Source organism: Vulpes lagopus, chromosome X (genome assembly GCF_018345385.1).
Source record: "Vulpes lagopus strain Blue_001 chromosome X, ASM1834538v1, whole genome shotgun sequence".
NCBI classification, from domain to species: domain Eukaryota; kingdom Metazoa; phylum Chordata; class Mammalia; order Carnivora; family Canidae; genus Vulpes; species Vulpes lagopus.
The window spans coordinates 8,167,152-8,190,778 of record NC_054848.1 but is presented as its reverse complement, the minus strand read 5'-3'; the positions used below and the strand labels follow the sequence as shown (position 1 = coordinate 8,190,778).

Genomic DNA, 23,627 nt, shown 5'->3' with positions numbered 1-23,627 from the left:
GAATGTGGCCGCGGCGCGCTTCGCCCAGGGGCGTCCCGGAGCCCAGACCCGGAGACCTAGCCCTGGTGAGCGCCAATCTCCACCGGCCCCGGGCTGACGCTGCTGTGGGCGCCTGCCTCCTGCCCAGCCCCACTCACCCCTCCTCCTCCAGTGCATTCGCACATGACCCTTACTGGGCCAGGACTGTCCCCACCTCCTCAGTGGGTCCCCGTGTCCAGCCCATTCATTTGCGGCCACTGCTTTTGAACTGAATCTCTGTCCTATAAGAAAAGGAGGGGGGAAAGGAGTAGGGGGCAGCAATAGGAAGACGGGAGATTTAACTCCCAACTTCAGAGCAACCGTCCCGGGCTGCCCATCTGACACCAGTGGGTGGGGTGCAATCTGACACTTCCTTTCCTTTCCAGAAACGTGAGTGGAGCTGGCGCCCCCTCGAGTTGGGTGGGGGATGGGAGACAGGGAGAAGGTCCGAACTTCCGTCCTCCCGGCTTTCTCCCCGGGAAACCCGGTATCACCGGCGAGCTGCGCTCTCCTGCGCGGCTCCCAGGTTTGGCGCCTGGAAATCTCCACGTTCTGCTCTCTCCCGCTCCTGGCTCCGCCCCAGCCCAGCCCTGGCTTCCCTCCCGCCCGCTTCCCCCGGCCTCCCGCGCGAGCGTGCGGGGACAGCTCCGCTCCGGCCCTGGGCCCGCGGCTGGGCTGCCCGTACCCCGAGCCCTTCTCGGCGGGGCTTGGGCGCTCGCCCCGGGGCTCTCTCTTCGCTCCCCGGGCGCAGCCAGCAGTCCTCCGCCGGCGGAGCCACTCGGCCCTTGGGAGGCCCCGGGCACAGCGCCGTCCGTGTCCCCACTCGGTGGCAAGGCTAGCACCCCGCGGGCGCCTGGAGCTTGGCGACCCCCTTGCGCCGAGCCGCTCGGAGGGGTGGGCGCGACCGCCGGGCCGGGGCCAGACGCGCGGCTTCAGGGGCCGGGACGCGAGGACGGCGCAGCCCGGGCGCAGCCGGGGCGCCCGACTTCGGAGCCGAGCCGAGGAAGTCCCTCTCGCAGCGCGGGTCGCGCGACGGACGCCCCTGAGCGCACGCCCCGGAGGCCTCCTCCCAGCCCTCGGGACCGTCCTCAGGGCGCGAGGAGGAGCTTGCTGAAGACTTCGAGGCTGTCCGGAGCCAGCGAGCGCGAGCTGCGAAGGGGGAGTGGCGCTGGCGGGCTGGAGCTGGGGACCCAACGAGCGCCTGACCTTCCTCCTCCTCCTCCTCCTCCTCCTCGCCCCATTCGCGACTTGGGCTCTGGGGGAAGGTTCTAGCGGCCGCAGGAGGCCGCCCGACCTCTTTTCCTAGAAGGCTGGTGATGGATCTTCTGCTTCTGCACCCGCTGGGGCACTTGGAGCGCGCTGGTGGCGCGTGAGCCGGGCACTGCCCTCCGCCGCCCGCGGCCAGCGTCCGGCCAGCCCCGCCTGCAGCCGAGCCTGAGCCCCCTTCCTTTCCCGGTTCCGAGTCGCCAGCGCCCCGAGAGCGGGAAGAGCGTGGTCCTCAGGCACCGTCCCGCCGAGATGTCCGCGCAGAGCCTGCTCCACAGTGTCTTCTCCTGCTCCTCGCCAGCCTCGGGCGGCGCGGCCTCGGCCAAGGGCTTCTCCAAGAGGAAGCTGCGCCAGACCCGCAGCTTGGACCCGGCCCTGATCGGCGGCTGCGGGGGCGAGGCGGGCGTGGAGGGCAGCTCGCGGGGGGCCACCGCGGGTCGCCTCTGCTCCCCGCTGCCCGCCGCCGAGGGTCTCGGCCCCAGATCGGCGTCCTCTCCTCGGGGCCCACACCCCCGGGCCAACCGACTCCCACCCCCTAGACCCCTCTGCTCATCCTTCTCCACGCCCAGCACTCCGCTGGAGAAGTCACCGTCTGGCAGCTTCCACTTTGACTATGAGGTCCCCCTGGGTCGCGGTGGCCTCAAGAAGAGCATGGCCTGGGACCTGCCTTCAGTCTTGGCCGGGCCCGGCAGCGGCCGCAGCGCCATCCTCTGCTCCTCCGGGGGTGGCCCTAATGGCATCTTCACTTCTCCCAGGAGGTGGCTCCAGCAGAGGAAGTTCCAGTCCCCTCCCAACAGCCACAGCCACCCCTACGTTGTGTGGAAGTCCGAGGTAGGTAGGGTACCGTGCTTTGCCTGCTCATGGCCCAAGGCTGGACACCTGGGCAGTTGTTTAATTGCATCACATTTACAGAGCCAGGGACCCACTGAGAGGTTTCCATGGTGTGGCTGTCCCCCTTTGGCCCGTTAAATGGTGCCTGGAAATGGGAGGTCTCTAGGGGCCACCGATGTGTGTCTTGTTAGGACTTCTTGGCTCCACTTTGGAGCAGTGGTGGGAGCTGGAGGGAGAGATGATGTTCTGCTTTCCTGTTTCTGCTACAGGCGATTTCAAAGGGTCATCTTATCCCTTCATCCAATGTGGATATTTTTCAGAACTCAAATGATCTAATTCCTAGGCTCTTACAAGGATTGGATGTACTGTGTTTTGAAATATGCCTGCCATCTGGTTGTTCTACAGAGAATTCAGAAACATTGTTCTGGAGGGTGTTGTTGATAGTTTGTGTGTGTGTGTGTGTGTGTGTGTGTGTGTGTGTGTAGGTGTGTGTGTTTGGGTTGTGTGGAGAGTAACTACTAGAATTCTCTAGTTTTGATCTTTTCTTCTCCCTAAAGGTCTGATTTCAGAAATCTATGGTACCAAATAGCAGTTTAATCTAGGAGAAAAAGGATCTCTGCTTCAGGCTATGAAAGATCATGGAAATATGCCCAAATTCTACTACGGACAACTAGTAGTTAATGAAATATATGTCTATCAGGAATCTTTAATATATAGGGAACTCAGAGGGAGCTATTTGGTACCTTTAAAATGTTTGCCATCTGGTTAAGAAGAATGGAGAATAGAGCTCTTGGGAAACTGTGGTCGATGGGTACTTGGAAAGCAGCGTGCTTTTAGAGAATAAATAGTAGTTGTTTTAGAAATGAACAACTTCCAGTCTCTTTCAGTTCACAAATTCTATAGATTTGCCTTGGATCTGTTTCCATAAGGGAAGGGAGATTCCATTGGTTGTAATTAAAGATTTTAAAGTACAGTTAGAATTACAGAAATGAAATGAAATACCATGTAATTGCTGGAGATTTGGACTAAATCAGGGAAACACAACCAAGGAAAACAGTTTGAAAATAGCATCCGAGATCATACCTCGCTCTGTTACCATGAGATAACTATGAAAATTTGTCTCTTAATAGACTGCCTTGGAAAAACCAACAGTATTAATCAGAAATATTAGTCTCACATATTAATACAATATTAGTTATCATGTCACAGTAACATGCTGTTGGGTGGGGAGTATGGGTCACAAAAACTAACAAACATTGCTGACTGTTCTGCCTATTTTCTTGAGGAAGACAGGCAGGAGAAAGACAAGTCAGAGAACAAGAGATTCTTTCCCGACAGAGAATTTAGCATTAGAGAGAGGATAAAAAAAATCTGGAGGTTGAATGTCTCTCGGTCTTTAGGAGGGGTGAATTCCTGCTATATATCTGACGCACACATTATCAGAATAATTTGCATGAGTTGAGAGGAGAGAGAAATGCAAAAGCAAGCCAGGTTCTTGGATTAGACAGCCACTGACGTCCACGTTTAAACCCAATCGCATCATTAAGAATGTCTCTGCTTTTCTTAACAACTGTACATACTTGGAATGTAGTATACAGATACTGTTGCTGTTATGACCACAAGGTATTTTTCTGTAGATGACCATGGCTGGTTAGAAATTATCTTCTTCTCCACTAAAATCTCATAATCGACGAACATGTATCTGAACTGTGGCAGTACTGGTGGCTTTTAACTGTTCTATGCAGCATTTGGGCAGTCTGCAAGCTTGTCTACCGTGACTCTCACCTCTTTGCAGGGTTAATACTTAGCACACGGCCAGCCTCATCTAGCAAAAGAACAACATTTTCTCATCGGATGTTCACGTGTGTGTGTGTGTGCATGTGCGCACGCACGCGTGTGCCCAATTTCTTTATTCTCGAGGCAGACATGGACTGACTGGATGGACTGAAGGTCCAAGGCTGGATTTGTTTAGTAGAGGCCCAGATATTCTATTGTAACCCCTGGGTCTGGAATTTAATGGCCTAGATTACCTTTCAAAGGTTTAATGCCCTGGAACCTTCTCAAAAACCCGGGAAACTCCTCCAGTTGAGCACTGCTTGTTCTTCTCACTTTCAAACAAGCTGGATCCTCTCTCCTAAAAGAGAAGCTTTATCAGTACTGTCAAAAGTCCAGCACGTGGATACCTTGCAAGGTTACTTAAAGTGGGCTCTGGAGGAGCACTTTGGTTCCTGTGCCATTCCTGGGTTGCTCTGGCTCAGGATTTCTCAGCTTCTGCATTCTTCACAGTTGTCGCCAGATGATTCTCTGTGGTAGAGGCCATCCTATGTCTTGTAGGATATTTAGTAGCATCCTGGGCCTCTACCCACTGGATGCCAGTAGCACTCCTCCCCGCCAGTGTGGCAATGACAGATGTCTACAGACACTGTTGAATGTTCTCTGGGGGGCAAAACTGCCCGAGTGAGGTGAATGTAGCACCTCATGCTGGTTATCTAGCAAGTGCCCAAGGAAGTGGTTTCTGCCAGCATCAAGTTTCCCTGGGGCCTTCGTCCACTTTCAAAACCATGTACATCTCTCGAGTCACGTATGCCTCTTACGGTTTGTTAAACTATTCTGTTTCTCTTCCATTGAATCCATAGCCAAACCTGAGAATTCACCTTCATTCAGGTTTAGCCAGTGATGGATCACATTTATTTCTGCTTAATTCTTTGAGCAGATTCTCTGGTTTTAAACTAAATTGTTCATACACTGGCTTCCGCTCCCACCACTCTCATAAATGCCTGCAGCTCTATGCCTTGTGCTTTCTCAAAGTTCCCAAATGGCCATTTTATGGTCTGAAACCAGGAGGTATTAAACAAAGTCAGCTATGACTCTATTAATATTTCCTTACTATGTGTTTCAGGACCATTTTAACAAAAACGGATTCGTGGACATGCTGGGTAGAGTATCTGTTGAGTAGAAGGGAGAACAAAGGGATAAATGGTGCACAGTGACACAGTCGGTACATGCTTCTCAACTTGTGTTCTTCTTAGAAGCCCATCTCTGTCCCTGATTCTGATGTCAAAGGAGTAAGGTCTCCTTCCAACCCTGACATTCTCCTAATTCTCATGGATCAGAGCTAGGATTATGCTCATAGCTGACTTGGAGTTTGCCAGCTTTGATAACCCATAATTAAAATGATCTTTCTCTATCCATGACTTCTTTTCGTCATTCCTCCCATAAGCACTTCTTAAGCACACGATTTCTCTGGGTACTGGAAATGCAGAGAGGCTAAAATATGATGTTGGCCCTTAAAGAGCTCAGTCTAATGACAAGGACAGATGAGTTGACCAATAGGTACAGTGCAGAGGGATCGGCACAGTGAGGGACTGGGCTGTGTGTGTGTGTATTGGGGGCGGGGGAGGGTGATGATTCATTGTGCTTCGGAGAATTTTGGAAGGCTTCACTCTGCAGAGAACACTTGAACTTGATCTTCAAGAGTGCCTGCCATTTAGAAGAGAGACGGAGGTGGTTCCTTGGTGAAAGAGAAAGGAATGGACATGTAGAGGCACAGAGGAGTTGGTGATGCCAGAGTGTCCAACAAAGAGGACTTAGAGGGGCTTGAGTGCAACACTGGTTTGGAGGAGGGAGTGAGGACATCTATGGCTTATTTTATGTAGCAACCACATGGCTGTCTATATGGTAACCTAACGAGACCAGAAATCACACACATATTTGGGGGATAATAACTAACTATGGGTATGGATGCAAATGGCAGGAGGACCAAAGCACATGGCCTACACTCCAAGGCACCTCTTGTCATTAAACCCGCAGAGAGGTGAAAGGATGTAAAGTGCTTTTGAAGTTGGAAGTTTTGTATGCCTGGAGCATAGGCTGTGTCTCGTTGTGTATTGGATAATAGTATTCAAAAGTCTGGGTAGCATTCATTATGATGAGCCCCACTGTGCACATCTCAGGGGTTTGGACTGGACGTCTTGTGGAGTAGTGGTTCTCAACCTAGAAGTGACAAGTGACTTTGTTCCCAGGGGACATTTAGCAATGTCTGAAGACAGTTTGAGTTGTCACAGCTAGGGGTGGTGATATATTAGTTTCCTATCGCTGCCATGACAAATTACTCCAAACTTAGTGGTTTAGAGCAACATAAGTTTATTACCTTACAGTTCTGGAGGTCAGAGGTCTGAAATGGGTCTCTTGGGCTAAAGTCAAAGTGTTGGCAGGACTGTGTTCTTTCTGAAGGCTCTAAGATCTGTTTCCTTTGCTTTTTCATTGGTCCCCCTCCCCTTTCAAAGCCAGCCTTGTTGCATCCCTTTGACTCTCTTCCATCATCCTTTCTCCCTCTGACTCTCTTAAGGACCCTTGCAATTACAGTGGGCTCACCTGTGTAATCCAGGATAATCTCATTATTTTAAGGTCAGTTGATTAGCAACCTTTAATTCCATCTGCAACCTTCATTCCCCTTTGCCATGTAACCTAACATATTCACAGGTTCCAGAGGTTAGGGTGTGGACATCTTTGGTGGGACGTTATTCTGTTTACTATTATTATAGGAGGAGATGCTACTGGCATCTAGTTGGGGGAGAAGCCAGGAATGCTGCTAAACATTTTATGATGTATAGGGCAGCTCCACTGCAAAGAGTTCTCTGGCTCTCGATGTCAAGCATGCCCAGGTTGAGAAAAGCTGTGGTGGAGAACGGGAGAAATTGGTGATTTTTTTTTTTTTTTTTTTTTAGCATGAGGGTGTAACATGATCATATATGTGGTTCTCACCTGTGGATGAGTTTGCACCCTGAGCACATTTGGCAATACCTGGCAGCATTTTTGGCTGCCAGAGCTGGGGTAGGGTGTTGCTGCTGCTATCTGGTGGGTAGAGGCCAGGGATGCTGTTCATCACCTTGCAATGTATAGGACGGACCGTGACGACAAAGAATGATCCTGCTCGATACCTTTCAATAGTGCTGAAGTTGAGGAACTCTGCGTAATGTGCTACTTTATACAAGAAACTGAATTCTAGGTTTTGCTTTCCAGTACTGTTTTCTCTCATGCTTCTGGGTTCACTCTTTGTCATTTTCTTCTTCTTTTCTGGTATATGTCAACCAGAGCTCTGAATTGGAAAAAAAAAAAGCCTTTCCGAAAGATACCGAGGATAGGAAAAAAAATGTGGGGTGTCTAAATATATGTGTAGGGAACAATTGAGTGGTAAATATATAGTGGTGGAAACTGGAATTAAAATTTAAAATGTGGGCAGAGATGAATACTGTCGTTAAAAATAGAGGCTCACTGGTGTCACCAAAGAGGAAGTCATTAGAGTAAGAGCTGCAAATATGAAATTGACAAAGGCATTTTCCAAGGAATTATGTCTGAAATCCGCATAATGCCGTAAGAACTTATAAATTAGGAATATAGTTACTCAGCTCTCATATGCTCTCTCTTGGAATATCCCTCTGCTAGAATTCATCGCTAAAGTAATTTTAAACTTAAATAGAGACTAACGTGAAGGTAACTTCTCAGATGCTTGGACATTGAACTTTCACCAGAATTTAGCGATTTGCAGGTTGGAAAGAGCAAGTTTTAGACTCCGGAAGGACTACGGGGAGCATCTAGCTGCAGCCTCCTTATCTTACAGTTAAAGAGAGGGACTGGAAGGATTAAGCTCAAATTCAAACAGGTTAAGGGCAGAGCTACCTGGAGATTCTTCTGGACTCGGTATAAACTGCCAAACTGCTGGAAAAAGTCTGCGGCCACGAGCACCTTATATCTTGGCAGGATCTTTTCTATCCCCATTACTTATCAGTTTTCTCGAAGGTACTGCAATTCCAAGACTCTTCTTAGAGCTTTGGCTGGACTTCTGAGCAGACCTGCCACCCTGTGCTGTCCTGGCTCCTGCTCCCACTCCTCCTTTCCCCCCCCCCCCACCGGTCACAACTGCTGCCTCTCCATCTCCAGCATCTCTTCGTGCTCCTCTGTCTCTGTGCCACTCTTTGTCCACCCGTCCCCATGGTCTTGTGTTTTTCCTTCACATCGTTCTCCTGTGATGATCTCGTTCAGCCTTGCGACGTGAGCCATCATCCGTCTGGGGGTGATTGGGTTCCTCACATTTCTGATGGCCTCCTGGACGTCTGCTCCCGCTGTCCGCCGGACTCCGCGTGTTCTGTGTGTCCAGAGCAGAGCAGGTCAGTCCTCTTCCCTCTGAGCGCGGTCCCCTTTCTGCATTCCTTATTTTGGTTGGTGTCACCATTCTTCCGCCTGCTTACTGCTCCCAGGTTGCAGGCATCTCCAGCGCGCTCCCCTCTGCTTTCTCCTATCTTCTCAAATAAGTCACTCTATCCTGCTGTGTTTACTTCTCATTTGCTCCATTCTTCCTACATCTTTCTGCAGCTGTACCTTCTCCCTGCTGTTGCCTCGGCTGGGTCCTCATAGGCTGTGGCCTCCTGCTTGGCTACCCTGCCTTCAGTTTCTCCCTCTTCCCATCTGGCTTATGGGCCTTTTCCTCCAAAGACACTTTGTAATAATGTTAACTTTCTGAGCAGAAACCCTTGCTGGGACTCAGGATGTACAGAATGAAATCCAAACTGCTTAGTGAGTCATTTTAAAGGCTTTTACAATAGAGTCTCGGCCCACCTTCTCCCCTTCCCCAGGAACTCTGGGCGGGGAAAGCCAAACCAGTCCTTCAGCTAGGCAGTCATCAAATAGTTATTGAGTACCAGCTATGCCCTTGACATGGGGGATATACGTGGAACAAACAGGCATGGTCCCACAGGGTGCTAATCCTTTTATGAAAATAATACTTTCGGATAAATAGGCCGCTGTACTGTTCAGAATGCTGTGGCATTACTACAGGAGGACTACCGTAGACAGGACAATGGCCCCCAAATATCCGTGTCCCTGTTCCCAGAACCCATGGATACACTACCTTACATGGCAAAAGGGACTATGCAGATGTACTAAGGTAAGTATCTGGAGGTGGGGGATGATCTGGGGTTATCTGGGTGAGCCAATGGCATTACAAGAGTCCTTATAAGAGGGAAGCAGGAGGGTCAGAGTCAGAGAAGGAGATGTGGGGATAAATGAGTGGGATAGAGAGAGAGACGGAGGGAGGGGAGCCAGAGGGAGGAAGGGAGGGAAGAAAGAAAAGGAAGGATGACTTGGTTTTGAAGATGCTACACTGCTGGCTTTGAAAATGGAAGGAGGAGTCACATGCCAAGGAATGCAGCAGCCTCTAGAAGCTGAAAAGGGCGAGGATGTAGATCGGATGTAGATCCTAGAACCTGCAGAAGGGGTGCAGCCCTGCCAACGTCTTCATCCTAGTCCAGTGGGACTTCTGACCTCCAGAGCTGTAAGAGAATAAATGTGTGTTGTTTTAAGCTTCAGTGTTTGTGGTGATTTGTCACAGCGGCCACAGAAAACCATCACAAGGACTAAGGGCAACTGGGATGTCTAAACTGAACGCAGTGGATAAGGAGGCTTTGCCAAATGAAAAGGAAGGCAGGCGGCATGCTGGCTGGAAGGAACAGCCTGTAGGTCGGAGGGAAGGTAGGACACTTCAGGAACTTACAGAAGTCCAACAAGAATGGAGTATGAGAGTGCCAGATGGCAGAGCGTCAGTCTGACAGCCATCACACCTTCTCTCCTTCTTACTCTGCTTTTGATCACCTGGTCCCATATCTGTCTGAGAAAGCTCCATTTCCACTTCTTGGCTCAACCAGATGCCATCTCAAAATAAATAAGCTTTGAGTATGGTGCATATCGTGACACATCCAGGGTTTGCAGAATCGTGAGCTTATTTTTCCACAGTGGGATTCTGATTCTTCCAGTCTGGTGCCTGCAGCCGGGAAAGTGTGTTTCATATCAGAATCCAGTCAATGACTGAGGGAGTCTGTATTCTGACAGCAGTTTTCCAAATCCTGGAGATACACCTTTGCGGCATGGAATCTTATTCTACAGTTTACTGCATCCTCTCTGGGCCGTTGCTTATGAAAAAGAGAGTGAGACTATCATTGCAACTGTGTTAAAATATGGCAGAAGGGGTGGAATGTAATGTGTGAAAAAATGGTAGTAGAGTGTGTTAGTAGGTAAAGAATGATATGCTCACGTGCTATTAGGGAACTGCAAATCGAAACCACAGTGACACACCACTTCATACCCACTAAGATGGCTGCAAAAAAAGGGATAACAGGTGTTGGCAAGAATGTCTAGAATTTGAAATGCTCCTACAGTGTTGGTGACAATGCAGAATGGTACAGTGGCTTTGAAAAACAGCATGGTGGTTTCTTGAAAAATTAAACACAGAGTTACCATATGACTCAGTAATTCCACCTCTAGGTACATATTCAAGAGAAGTGAAAGTATATCCATGCAAAACCATGCCCATGAGTATCCATAGCAGCATTATTGTAATAGCCAACATGGTGGAAATAACCAACTGCCCATCAGTAGATGAATGGATAAACACACTGTGTTCTATCCATGCGATGCAAGATAATTCGGCAATAAAATGGAACGAGGTGTTGATACTTGCTAGAACGCGGATGAATCTTGAAAACAAGCTAAGTGAAATAAGCTAGTCACAAAGGGCCACAAATTATATGATTCTGTTTATATGAACTGTCCAGAATAGGCAAATCCAGACAGAAACAAAGTAGATGAGTGGCTGCCAGAGGCTGGCAGTAGGGAGGGATGGGGAGTGACTGCTAATGAATACTAAGTTTCTTTTTGGGATGTTGAACATGTTCTGGAATGAGATAGAGGTGATAGTTGCACAACCTGCTGAATATCCTTTAAGATGTTGCTGAGTTGTGCACTTTATTTTTTTTAAGAAGATTTTATTTGTTTCTTCATCAGAGACACAGAGAGAGAGAGGCAGAGACACAGGCAGAGGGAGAAGCAGGCTCCATGCAGGGAGCCCGATGTGGGATTTGACCCTGGGTCTCCAGGATCAGGCCCTGGGCTGAAGGCGGCGCTAAACTGCTGAGCCGCCTGAGCTGCCCAGTTGTGCACTTTAAAAGGATGAATTTTGGGACATCTGGGTGGCTCAGGGATTGAGCATCTGCCTTCGGCTCAGGGCGTGATCCTAGGGTCCTGGGATCGAGTGCCGCATCAGGCTCCCTGTGTGGAGCCTGCTTCTTCCTCTGCCTGTGTCTCTGCCTCTCTCTCTCTCTCTCTCTCTCTCTCTCTGTGTGTGTGTGTGTGTGTGTCTCTCATGAATAAATAAATAAAATCTTAAAAAGAATAAAAGGATGAATTTTATAATATGCAAATTTTAATATCTGTTAAGAAAGAGTGGTGTTAAGAAAGAATGGTGTTTATAACTTTTAGAAAATATACCAATATTGTTGCCACAGCATCTTTTCAAGAAAACAGAAACATAAATGAACAGTCATGCAGTTGGCCTAGATCTAATGCATGTGAAACATTGTCCTTGAAGATGCAGCAAGGGAGGTAGTAATGGCCTGGGCAGATTCGATGGAAGAGTTGACAGCCAGCCCAGGATTTTCTGAGATTGGTTATCGTGGAGATTCTGTGTCCTGATTATTAGGCCTTGAAAGCAAGTGATTAAAAAGATTGTTTTTCGCAATATGCAGGAACTTTAAAAACTGCTTATGATCTTGAAAAATTGCCTGGTCATATCACACCAGAGTTATTAAATAGCCAAAGATTTTCAGGAGCCATTAGAATTAAAAGCAACTTGGGAAACTGCTCATCAAACGATGTGCTGATGGACCCCAGAGAAGGCTAAGCCTAAACTATTCATGTCTGTGGAGAAATTGGAAATGAATTGAGTTGGGTGGACTGCAGATCCAGGAAGATGGCACATTTTTGTTTCTGTATATCTGGACAGCTCATGGGAATGGGTGAATTCATACCACTTATAGGAGCTGAAGTGTGAATAAGCATTGGATCAATGCTTGCATTGCTGATGACTTCATTTCTCAGGTGTTGAGAAACAATTAGGCAAGCTGGTACTTTGAGACCTAAATGGCTTTTGAGCAAAGTATCATTCTCGTGTTGGAAATTCCAGTTGATTCCCTGTGCACTTATTTCAGTTGATGGGTGTTGATGGTAGTGGTAAGTGAAACAACAATTAGTGTTTGCAGAGTGCTCACCAATTTTTTTTTGTTATTACCACAATTCTCTAGGATGACAGTATCAACATTTATTTTGTACATGAGGACACTGAGATTCCCATTAAGAGGTAACCAGACTTAGTTGGAGAGGAAAGGAAGTGAATGGGTTAGAGCTGGACTCTGAGCCAGACTGCCTGGGTTCAGATCCCAACTCTGCCTTGTAACCTTAAAGAAATTGCAAAGCATATTTCTGTCTCAGTTTCCTCATCTGTAAAATGGGGATAAAGTGTGTACCTCAGGAAATTTTTGTGAGGATCTCAAGAATTAATTACTTGGAAAGTGCCCAGCAGATAGGAAGTACTAAAAGATGCTAAGGCCAACGAGGTTAAATAAATGGAAGATGTGTTCAGGTCACACAACTAGGAGGCAACCTAGGTAGGACTTAGATTAAAACATTACATTAGTAGAAAATATTTATTCTTCACCTACTGTATGCTGGGAAACTGGGTCTTTCTACTGTGGCAATCAAAGAGGGCTTAGGTGATCAACAAGTGAATGAGTAGAACTAGTTGAGTTGGACAACAGCGCAAGGCAATTGGAAATGGGTTTTGCCAGCTGTTAAGTAAGATATACTTTTCATGATAGGCATTGGAGCAACAGCAGGCTGTCACCCCTGGTGTTTTGGCCTAGTGACTTGGAACACAGGAATTTGCCAGACTTGCTTTGTGGATTTGTTATAACCCAACATGCCAACAGGCCTAGGGGTAATAACCTTCATTCCCACACACTAGTCATAGTAACTTATTGCATCAGACACTTTTTGTTTGTAGAATACTTACAATGTTGGAAACTGGATAGCTCCCAGTCCAGCCCTGGTTCTCTAGCTGGTAAATGGCAGACTGCTTTCTCACTTCAAGCCCGGTGTTTTTCTCACCTCCTCATACCACCACTATCATGTGAGATCAAGCTGACTTTTTTTCATGGCTCATCTTTCCAGGCGAACAAGGTGCCATCACTAAATCAAGGTTATACCATCTACATTCAGATGCTTTTTTTTTTTTCTCTCCAAAATCTAACTAACTCCCATGAACATTTCTAGACTGACCTCAGCAGTCTGGGAACAAAAGAGAATATTAGGAGGGGAAAAGCTTCTAAAATTTTTTCTATGTAGTCCAGACATCCATGTGATACTTAAATCCCATTTGTGAGATCCCCAGTCTATGCCTGGACCGTCCAAATGAAGACCTTCAGAGTTCTGACTTAAGTTTAAAATGGACATGGAAATTCTTCCTGAAATTGTGTAAAGAAGTACAGGTTGGCTTAGCTTTCCTTCTGAGGGTCAACACAAAGTTTGGTAATGTTTGCTTTTTGGCAGCTAAGAATTGTGAATATGTTAGACTAGAAGAATAGTTTGAAGTTAAACTATTGACCCAAGGTTATCTTGTAAACTCCTAATAGAAATCCAGGATTAGAACTCACTGTGTCCAGGTTTCTTGCTGCTAGACCCAGTGCGTCAGGTTTCTTCCTTTCATGATTTATAAGTGAGTTCAAAGACAGGTGCAGTTTTCATAATTCCATCAAAAGGGTCTTTTAGCGAGCCCTTGAAGAGGTGTGTTGGATCTGGATTCTAATGTCAGTTATGTTGTCAATAAATGGTGTTGTCAGAATGTGTTTGTCCACACGCCAAGGAAATAAATGGGAAAGTTGATATGGAGATGGTAAGCTGACTCGAAGGTCACCAAGTCGGAGTCCCAGACAAGCTTCAGGAGTGCTGAGTTGTAAACTCGGTAAATGTATTGTCGTTCTGCTACAATGGCATCTTTTAATTTATCTTTAAAAATCTTTTAATTTATGTAAATACATCACTTTTTTCATATAGCTGAGAATACACTGTTAAACACTGGTAAAGTGTTACGGAAATAATGGAATATTTAGGTTCTTGTTCAGAATTCTTTTAGTTGAAATAAGTTATTCAAGTTTTTTTTTAAAAGATTTTGTTTATTTGTTTGAGAAAGTGAAAGAGAGCATGAGTGGGGGCGGGGGAGGGAGGGGAGAGGCAGAGGGAGAAGCAGACTCCTCGCTGAGCAGGGAACCTGGTGCGGGGCTCAACCCCAGGACCCTGATATCATAAGCTAAGCCAAAGGCAGACGTTTAACCGACTGAACCGCCCAGGCACCCCAGAGTTATAAATTTTAAACAAATGAAATAATGCATTTCTCTTTGCAGTATTATTCATAATTTTGGTTCTCCCTGAGGGAAGCTAGATGCAGAAGTGTCAAGTGGGTCATGACTGTCAAGTTTGTCTCTCCTCATCTAGAAATATCTCTCTTATAGAAAATGTTTAAATTCCTGGTATGTATTTTATTGTCCTTATAAGGTATCATTTCTAATTTATATGAAGATATGGTAAATGTATCTTATGTAAATGTTCACTGAAATCCGAAACTTGTAAAAAAGAAGTTATTTTTTAAATTCACTGAATGGGAAAGTTGAATCGTCAAGAAGAAAATTAACTTAGTATACCTACAAAGATTTTCTCCAAGTCATTGTTTCTAGCAGTATCTTTACAGTGCAGAAAGTTTTTCTTTTCTTTTTTTTTTTTTGAGAGAGCGTGCGCATGTGTGAGTGGGGCAGCATGAAGGGGGCAGGGGAGGGACAGAGGGAGAGGGAGAGAGAGAATTTCAAGCAGACTCTCCACTGAGTGTGGAGCCAGAGGTGGGAATTCCATCTCATGACCCTGAGATCATGACCTGAGCCAAGATCATGACCTGAGCTGAAATCAAGAGTTGGATGCTCAACCAGCTGAGCCACCCAGGCGTCCCAATTTTTTTCTTTTATTTGGAAAGACTTCTTCTAGAGTTTTATTTATTTACCTTTACATCTTTTAATTTAACTTTTATTTATATTTAAAAATTTTTAATTTAAATACAGTTGGTATATAGTATATTAATTTCATGTGTACAACATAGTGGTTCAACACATATATGTATATATATGATGAAATTTTCACCACAGTGTAGTTATTTTCTTTACCACTATGCAAAGTTATTACACTATTACTGACTATATTCCCTGTGCTGTACTTTTCATCCTCATGATTTATTTATTTTATAACTGGAAGTTTTACCTCTGAATCCTCTTTGCCTATTTCACCTTCCACACCTGCCCCCCCCATTGTTCTCTATAGTTATGAGTCTGTTTCTCATTTTTGTTGTTGTTTTTTGTTTTGTTTTGTTTATTAGATGCCACACATAAGTGAAATCATATGATTTTTGCCTTTCTCTGTCTGGCCTATTTCACTTAGCATGATATCCTCTAGGTCCATCCATGTTGTCACAAATTGCAAGATTTCATTCTTTTTATAACTGAGTAATATTTCATTGTGTGTGTGTGTGTGTGTGTGTGTGTGTGTGTGTGTATAACACATCTCTATCCATTCATCTATTGATGAACACTGGGGCTGCTTCCATATCTTTTGTTTTTTATATTTATTTTTTTAATTTAAATTCAGTTTGTCAACATATAACACCCAGTGCTCATCCCATTAAGTGCCCTCCTTAGTGCCCATCACTCAGTCACACCATCCCCCCCACTCCCCTTCTGCAACCTTTTATGTTTTTACATTTTTAAAGACGAAGAGGGAAAGGGAGGGAGAAAGAGAAAGGAGGGGGAGGGCCAGGGAGAATCTTAAACTGGTTTCACACCCAGCACAGAGCTCAATCTCACAGCCCTGAGATCATGACTTGAGCTGAAATCAAGACTCGGGGTGCTTAACTGACTGAGCCACCCAAGCACCTCTGCTTCTGTGTCTTGGCTATTGTAAATAATGCTGCAATAAACACAGGGGTGCATATATTTTTTGAAATAGTGTTTTTGTTTTCCTTGGGTAAGTACCCAGAAGTAGAATTACTGGATTGTTTGGTATTTCTGTTTTTAGTGTTTTTTAGAATTTTAATTCTAGTATAGTTAACATGCAGTGTTATATTAGGTGTACAATATAGTGATTCAACAATTCTTTTTAAAAATTATTTATTTATTCACAAGAGACACACACAGAGAGAGAGGCAGAGACACAGGCAGAGGGAGAAGCAGACTCCCTGCAAGGGAGCCCGATGGGGGACTCGATCTTGGGACTCCGGATCACACCCTGAGCCAAAGGCAGGCGCTAAACTGCTGAGCCACCCAGGGATCCCTCAACAATTCTATACATTATTCAGTGCTCATCATGAAACATACTCTCTTAATTCCCTTCACCTACTTCACCCATTTCTCTACCTGCCTCTGCTCTGGCAACCATCTATAGTTAAAAGTCTGTTTTTTGGTTTGTCTATTTTTCCTTTGTTCATTTGTTTCTTAAATTCCACATATGAGTCAAATCATACGGTATTTGTCGTTCTCTGACTTATTTCACTTAGCATTATACTGTCTAGATCCATCCATGTTGTTGAAAATGGCAAGATTTTATTCTTTTCCTTTATGGCTGAATGATATTTCATTGTATATATATACCGCTTCTTCTTTATCCATTCATCTATCAATGGACACTAGTCTGGTTTTGCACTTTGGCTATTTTAAATAATGTTCCAGTAAACATCAGGGTACAATATATTTTTTCATATTCTTTGGGTAAATACCTAGTAGTAGAATTACTGACTGAATCATATGGTAATTCTGTTTTTATTTTGAGGATCATCCACACTGTTTCCCACAGTGGCTGCACAGCTTGCTTTCCCACCCACAGTGCACAAGGGTTCCTTTCTCGCCACCTCCTCACCAACACTTGTTGTTTCTTGTGTTTTTGATTTTAGCCATTCTGACAGGTGCGATGTAATATTTCATTGTGGTTTTGACTTGGATTTCCCTGATCATTTGTGATGTTGAGCATCTTTCAATGTGTCTGTTGGTCATCTGTAAGTCTTCTTTGGAGAAATGTCTGTTCGTGTCTTCTGGCCATTTTTAAATTGGATTTTTTTTCAGTGTTGAGTTGTTTAAGTTCTTTATGTATTTTGGATACTAACCCTTTATCAATTATGTCATTTACAAGTATCTTCTCCCATTCAGTAGGTTGTATTTTAGTTTATTGATTGTTTCCTACACTGTGCAGAAGCTTTTTATTTTAATGTAGTCCCAATAGTTTATTTTTGCTTTTGTTTTTCTTGCCCCAAGAGGCATATTTAGAAAAATGTTGCTGTGGCTGACATCAGAGAAATTACTGCCTGTGCTCTCTTTTGGGATTTTTATGGTTTCAGGTCTCACATTTAGGTCCTCAATCCATTTTGAGTTTATTTTTGTGTATGATGTAGGAAAATGGTCCGGTTTCATTCTTTTCCATGTAGCTATCCAGTTTTCCCAGCACTATTTGTTTAAGAGACTGTTTTTTTCCTATTTCATATTCTTGCCTCATTTGTCAAAGATTAATTGATCTTATAATTGTGGGTTTATTTCTGGGTTTCCTATTCTGTTCCATTGATCTATGTGTTTGTTTTTGTGCCAGTACAGTATTGCTTTGATTACTACAGCTTTGTAGTATATCTTGAAATCTGGAGTTGTGATACTTTCAGTTTGTTCTTCTTTCTCAAGATTGCTTTGGCTATTTGAGGTCTTTTGTGGTTCCATACAAATTGTAGGATTATTTGTTATAGCTCTGTGAAAAATGATGTTGGTATTTTGTTAGGGCTTGCATTTAATACGTAGATTGCTTTGGGTAGTACGGACATTTTAATAATACAAGTTCTTCTAATCTGTGAGCATGGAATATCTTTCCATTTATTTGTGTCAAAAGACTTCTCGAGAATTTTAGATCATGATCTATTAGTGTAATTTCTCTTTGTCTATATATCTCTACACATTTTTAATTTCATAATAACATCTTTAGAAATAAAAATGGTTATTACTATATATAATTAGAGCAATGTGGATAAATTATTTTATGAAAATATAAGCTTTAAAACTCCCTGATAAAAATGTAAAAGGGGCAAAAGGTCTCTTAGTTTGAGTTCCTCCAGGGTTAGGACCTGGAGGACTACAGTTTATTAGGGAGGTGATCCCAACAAGCAGCAGTGAAAAATAAGGGAGAATGAAATGCCATTGAAAGTTGGGTCATGGAAGTTGCAGCTGTGGACAAGGGGACAACTGAGGTCCCATCAGGACCATTGGAAAACATATAGAATGCCTCTCAGGATGATCCATCTGTGTTTCAGTTACCTATTGCTGCATAACAAACCATACCCAAACTTAGTGGCATGATTTTGTGAGTCAGGAATTAGATTAGGGCTCAGCCACATGGAATCAGCTGAGTTCACTCACTTGGCTGCTTTCAGCTGGTGTCTCAGATGCCTGGAAAGTTCAAGGTTCTTCATTTACATGTCTGGTGCCTTGGTATTCCTTCTTGTGGCTTCTCTTTCTTCAAGTGGCTAGTTTGGGCTTCCTCACTGCATGGTGATCTCATGGTATTTGGTCAAAGTGAGTCACAGGGTCAGCCTAGATTCAAGGGCAAGGGAAGTAGATTCTACTTCTGGAAGGAAGAAGCAACAAAGAATATGTGGCCTTCTTTGATCTGTCACAAGCTAAAACATGGGGATGTGGGAAATGTCTCCATTGGTTTCATCCTCCATTGGTTGAGATTCTTTCCAGGGTTTTTAACTTACCTGGTCACTTCTCACACATGACTGTGTTCACTAAAGATGGGTCACTAGTGACACAGGGTCAGTGTGAGCTTGCACAGAACTTCCAGCACAGTTCCGGCTGAATTCAAAATTTTTAGCATAGGCTCACGGGGAGCAGCATTTAGAATTAGTCACCCACATCTTAGCTAACCAAAAGCATTACTTAAGGACAATATGACCATCGACTTTGGAGGTGTCTAAGCCTGGGGTCAAGTCCCACTACTTGTGAGGTATGAATTTCAGTTTCTTCACCTTTAAGGGGAATATAATTGTATTTTCTTTGTAGGCAGTAGTGAAACCAATGATGAGTGTACCAAGGACCCATGCACTATGAGGTATTATGTACCAGCGTCCACTGTTTATTACTCAGTCTACTTCATGCAGAAGCACTGTCACAGGCAGATGCAGATTAAAGATTTTATAATGCCTTCAGGGGAAAGAAGGCAATAATACTATGGCAAATGTAAGTAATAGTTGTAAGATGAAATTTTAGGCTTTTTTAAAGTGTAAGGAAAATAGGTAGTAGTTGAAGAACGATGATGTGTAGTTTTTCCTCTACATTTTAGCTTTTAAGATTTGTGTACTGCTGTATTTTAAATTGTATCAAAAAGAATGCAGTTTGGTTCCTGTCAAATGCATATACCCATAAGTAAATGGCAAAATAAGCCCCCCTTTTTTATTTTAGTCAAAATTGGGACAAAGGAGTTAATTAAGACTGTCCATCTGGACCTGGAGGGTATTATGCTGAGTGAAATAAGTCAATCGGAGAAGGACAAGCATTATATGGTCTCATTCATTTGGGGAATATAAAAAATAGTGAAAGGGAATAAAGGGGAAAGGAGAGAAAATAAGTGAAAATATCAGTGAGGATGACAGAACATGAGAGACTCCTAACTCTGGGAAACGAACAAGTGGTAGTGGAAGAGGAGGTGGGCAGGGGTTGGGGAGACTTGGTGACAGGCACTGAGGGGGGCACTTGACGGGATGAGCAGTGGGTGTTATGCTATTTGTTGGCAAATTGAACTCCAATAAAAAATTTTTAAAAAAAGAAAAGCTAAAAAAAAAAAAAAAGACTGTCCATCCAGCCTAGGAGCAGTTGTTTATTAGATTTGTTATTATAATGATCTATCTGCCGCCTTTAGGCAATTTGCACATACTCTTCATTTGGCAATAACTATAGCTCAGATAACCCCCATTGGCTATAAAGGTATCATTGTGCAAAGCTACTTGTTCTTAGAACTTTTTGTTGTGCTCCATAGAGATCTTTCCAAATGACTGGATATTGACAAAACACAGAGCAAAACAAACAGGTCTCTGGATAAAACTGGCATTCTAAAGCTTAGAGGTATGGGGGTGGCAAACGAAGAAATTTAATTTTTTTCTATCACTGGTTGATAATGATAATCTGTATTAGCTACTGAAGTATTGTACTTCAATAATTATTCTTACCAGTTAATTCACTCGCTTATTCATTCATCAAGTAATTCAGCATATCTTAAGTGTCAGGCTTGGGGTTTAGCAGGATAATAATTATAATAACCAATATTTATTGAATGCTTGCCTTGAGCTAGTTATCCTACTAAATACTTTGAAAGGCACTGGATCATTAAATCCTCACAATAATGGAAGAAAGTCCCAACCCAGTAAATAGGGAAGCCTGGAGAATTTGTCCCAGGAAAGTAAATACATATGATCCTTGTTCAGAAGGTCCTCAGTCTAGAGAGACATGCAATAACCATGATAATAGCTAAAAAATTATTGACCACTTACCTGACTCAAACACTCTTAGAATGACTTTATTTGCATAAATTCATGTAGTTCTCCTATCAGCTCCACGAATTGTTATTATTAGCCCCATTTTCTAGGCAGGGAAGCTTGGACACAGAAAATTAAGTAGTTCAAGATCACACTGCTGTTAAAGGATTGGGTCAGGATTTGAATCCAGATAGCCCAGTTTTAGATCTCTTGCTTATAACCATTACTCCATATAGGGTAGATTTAGTACCTTCTCATGTGAGCTAAAATAGAAATTTGTACAAAGGGCTTTAAGAATGGAAAGTCAAATTCTGCTTGGGGAAGCCAGGCGAGATGATATTTGAAGTCCATCTTTTTAAAAATATATATGTATTTGTTAAAACAAGGAGTATGTGCTGGGAACAAGGGTAGGGAAGAAGGCCAGTAGAAGAAACAGAATGAGCAAAAATATGGAAGAGTTAGTAGGCAGGGCGTAATATAGATACAAAAAGTTGTCTGATATGATTGGAAGGTGGGTCATGAATTCTGGAGTTGGTTTTGCATATGGGTTAATCTTGCACTCAACCAGCCATTAAAATCCAAAGAACACGACAAGCAAACAACACAGTAACTTTCTTAATGTTAATGATGTTGATATCTCATAAACTGTGGTACATTTATGAACAAACCTGTTACCAAGGTAATCTTAGTGATGCCAGTTAACAGCAGTACTTTGAAATAGAGAACTTACTTGGAGTCACCAGGGTTTCTACTATTGTTCTTTTTCAGTCTCGGGATTCTATTCAGGAACTCACATTGCATGTAGTTAGTGTGGCTTCTTAGTCTCTTCCAATCAGTCTTTCATGGCCTTTCCACTTTGTGGAATGTTCTCCAATTTTGGGTTGTGTGATGTTTCTCACGATTAGAACCGGGTGATGGAAAGGATACACACAATGTGTTTGAACACCATTGTCACTGTTTATCTACGTTAGTCAAATATAATGTGTCTATTAATGGTGGTGCTTTTCACCCAGTGATTCACCTCCTTTTGTCCTGTCTGCATGATAGTACACTTGTATGCCTATTGAGCAGATGCAATGCTGAGGGTATAGATTGTGGCTAGAGGGCTGAAGAAAGTCACCCTATGACTGTTCTCACTAGCAGCCAGTTGGCTTGACTGGCCCTTTAGCCATATTCTGTCTCTGTAACTTGGATTTGCCCACCATTCTCCATTACTTGAAAATCTCTGTCATGGGTTATTGTTTTGGCTGTGCTTACTGCCACCCTGAGCTATTAACAAGCATCTCTTTGGGTGCTGCATTTGTTGGGGTGTGAGGCTGGGAAGAAATCCATAATCAAAATGCTCTTTGTCATTCCTCAATGTTGGGGAGGGGGGTGGAAGGTTTGGACTTTGAGTAAATATTCATTTACATCAGCAGCATTCCTCTGTGCTCTTTGGATGCTTGCTCCTCTCTTGTTAACAGTGCTAGAATAAACACATAATTCTACCAAAATATTAGCAGTGTGTGCTGTTTTCTTTCACTTGCCCAGATTGTTTTATAATAAATACCATTGGGAAAAAATGCCATTGGCCAGTGTCCTCAGCAATTACGTTAATCTTTCTAGGGAATGAAGTATGGATTTGGGAGGTGCTTTGCAAAGAGAAGCAAAATATACCAAGTTTATACTGCATTCCTTGAATATGCTGATCTTGTTATCTTTGAGCCTGATTTGAACTTAAAATATTTCTCTTGGTTTACAAAAGTTGATATGATTATTTCCCATGATACTCACTAATTAAATATCTTTTAGAAGGTAAATCTCACATAAGGTTTCTTTTGAAACTGAGTGGTACTAAAACAGATGTTCATAATATACTTTCACGGTAGAAATTTGAAGATTAAATTGGATATTTATATTTGTCAAAAAATAATTTTAGTCAAATGGAAGAAATGGGTTTTCTTAACAATTTCGTTCACTTGGTTAATATTGTGTCTTAATTTCAGTGATCACTTCTATCCTTTACAGGTGCAAATGATTATTTCCCTCCCTATTTGAATCCTAAGTCCCATATTCCCATTTGTCTACAGGATGGTTCTTTTTGTAGGTTCCACTATCACTTCAAATTTTAAATGTTCAGAATAATTAATGATCCTTTCTCTGCAAGAAGGACAAGTAAGTAGATGAATAAGCCACAACTAGTTTCTTCTGAACTTTCCTGTATTCTTCCATGATGACCATTTTCACAGCTTTGGAACCCTGAAAATACTTTGATTATTCCTTCTTTTTAATATTCTGTATTCATATGGCCCCCATATGAGGGATAGCTTATCCCTCTTTTTACATAATATTCTTATTTATCCTTTTCTTTCTGTCCATCCTGGCACTGGCCCTCATTTTTCATGCTGGGCCTTATAACTAGTTTCCTGGATGACAGGTTTTTCTGATTTTCATTCCTGCTTTCTTCTTCCTTAAGCACTAATATCATCATTTAATTTCCTATTATGAGGTCCTGCTACCATCAAGACAAAATATCATGTTATACAGACTCTACCTATAATCATCACTTGTTATCAATAGTTTGTTCCTTTTTTTGAGGGTGGAGGGGCAGAGGGAGAAGAATAATTTTAAAAAAATTAAGGAGAGAGAGAGAGAGAGAGAGAGAGAGAGAGAGAGAGAGAATGTGCATGAGAATAGGGAGAGGCAGAGGGAGAGACAGAAATCCCTGCTGTATGCAGAGCCTGACACAGGGATCTCTCCCAGGACCCTGAGATCATGACCTGAGCTGAAATCAAGAGTTGGATGCTTAACCGATTGAGCCACCCAGGTGCCCTGGGAAAGAGAGAATCTTAAGCAGACCCTACACCTAGCACAGAGCCCAACCTGAGGCTGAGATCACGACCTGGTCAAAACCAAAAGATGCTTAACTGACTGAGCCAGTCGTGTGCCTCAATAGTTTGTTCTTTTTTATTGCTGAGTAGTAAATTCCATGGTATGGATGTACCATAGTTTATATAATTGACCTATTAAGTGATATTTGGGTGGTTTCCAGTTT

General features: G+C 43.5%; 1 protein-coding gene across 1 annotated transcript in view; it reads left to right on the top strand.

Moving 5' to 3' along the window:
* Window positions 1-931: 931 nt before the first annotated feature.
* ARHGAP6 (Rho GTPase activating protein 6) overlaps window positions 932-23,627 on the top strand; it is a 477,361-nt gene continuing 454,665 nt past the window's right edge. The window contains exon 1 of the mRNA XM_041740355.1: window positions 932-2,115. Within this exon, the coding sequence (XP_041596289.1) occupies window positions 1,537-2,115 (579 nt within the window). The 5' untranslated portion in view covers window positions 932-1,536. The remainder of the gene's footprint in view (window positions 2,116-23,627) is intronic.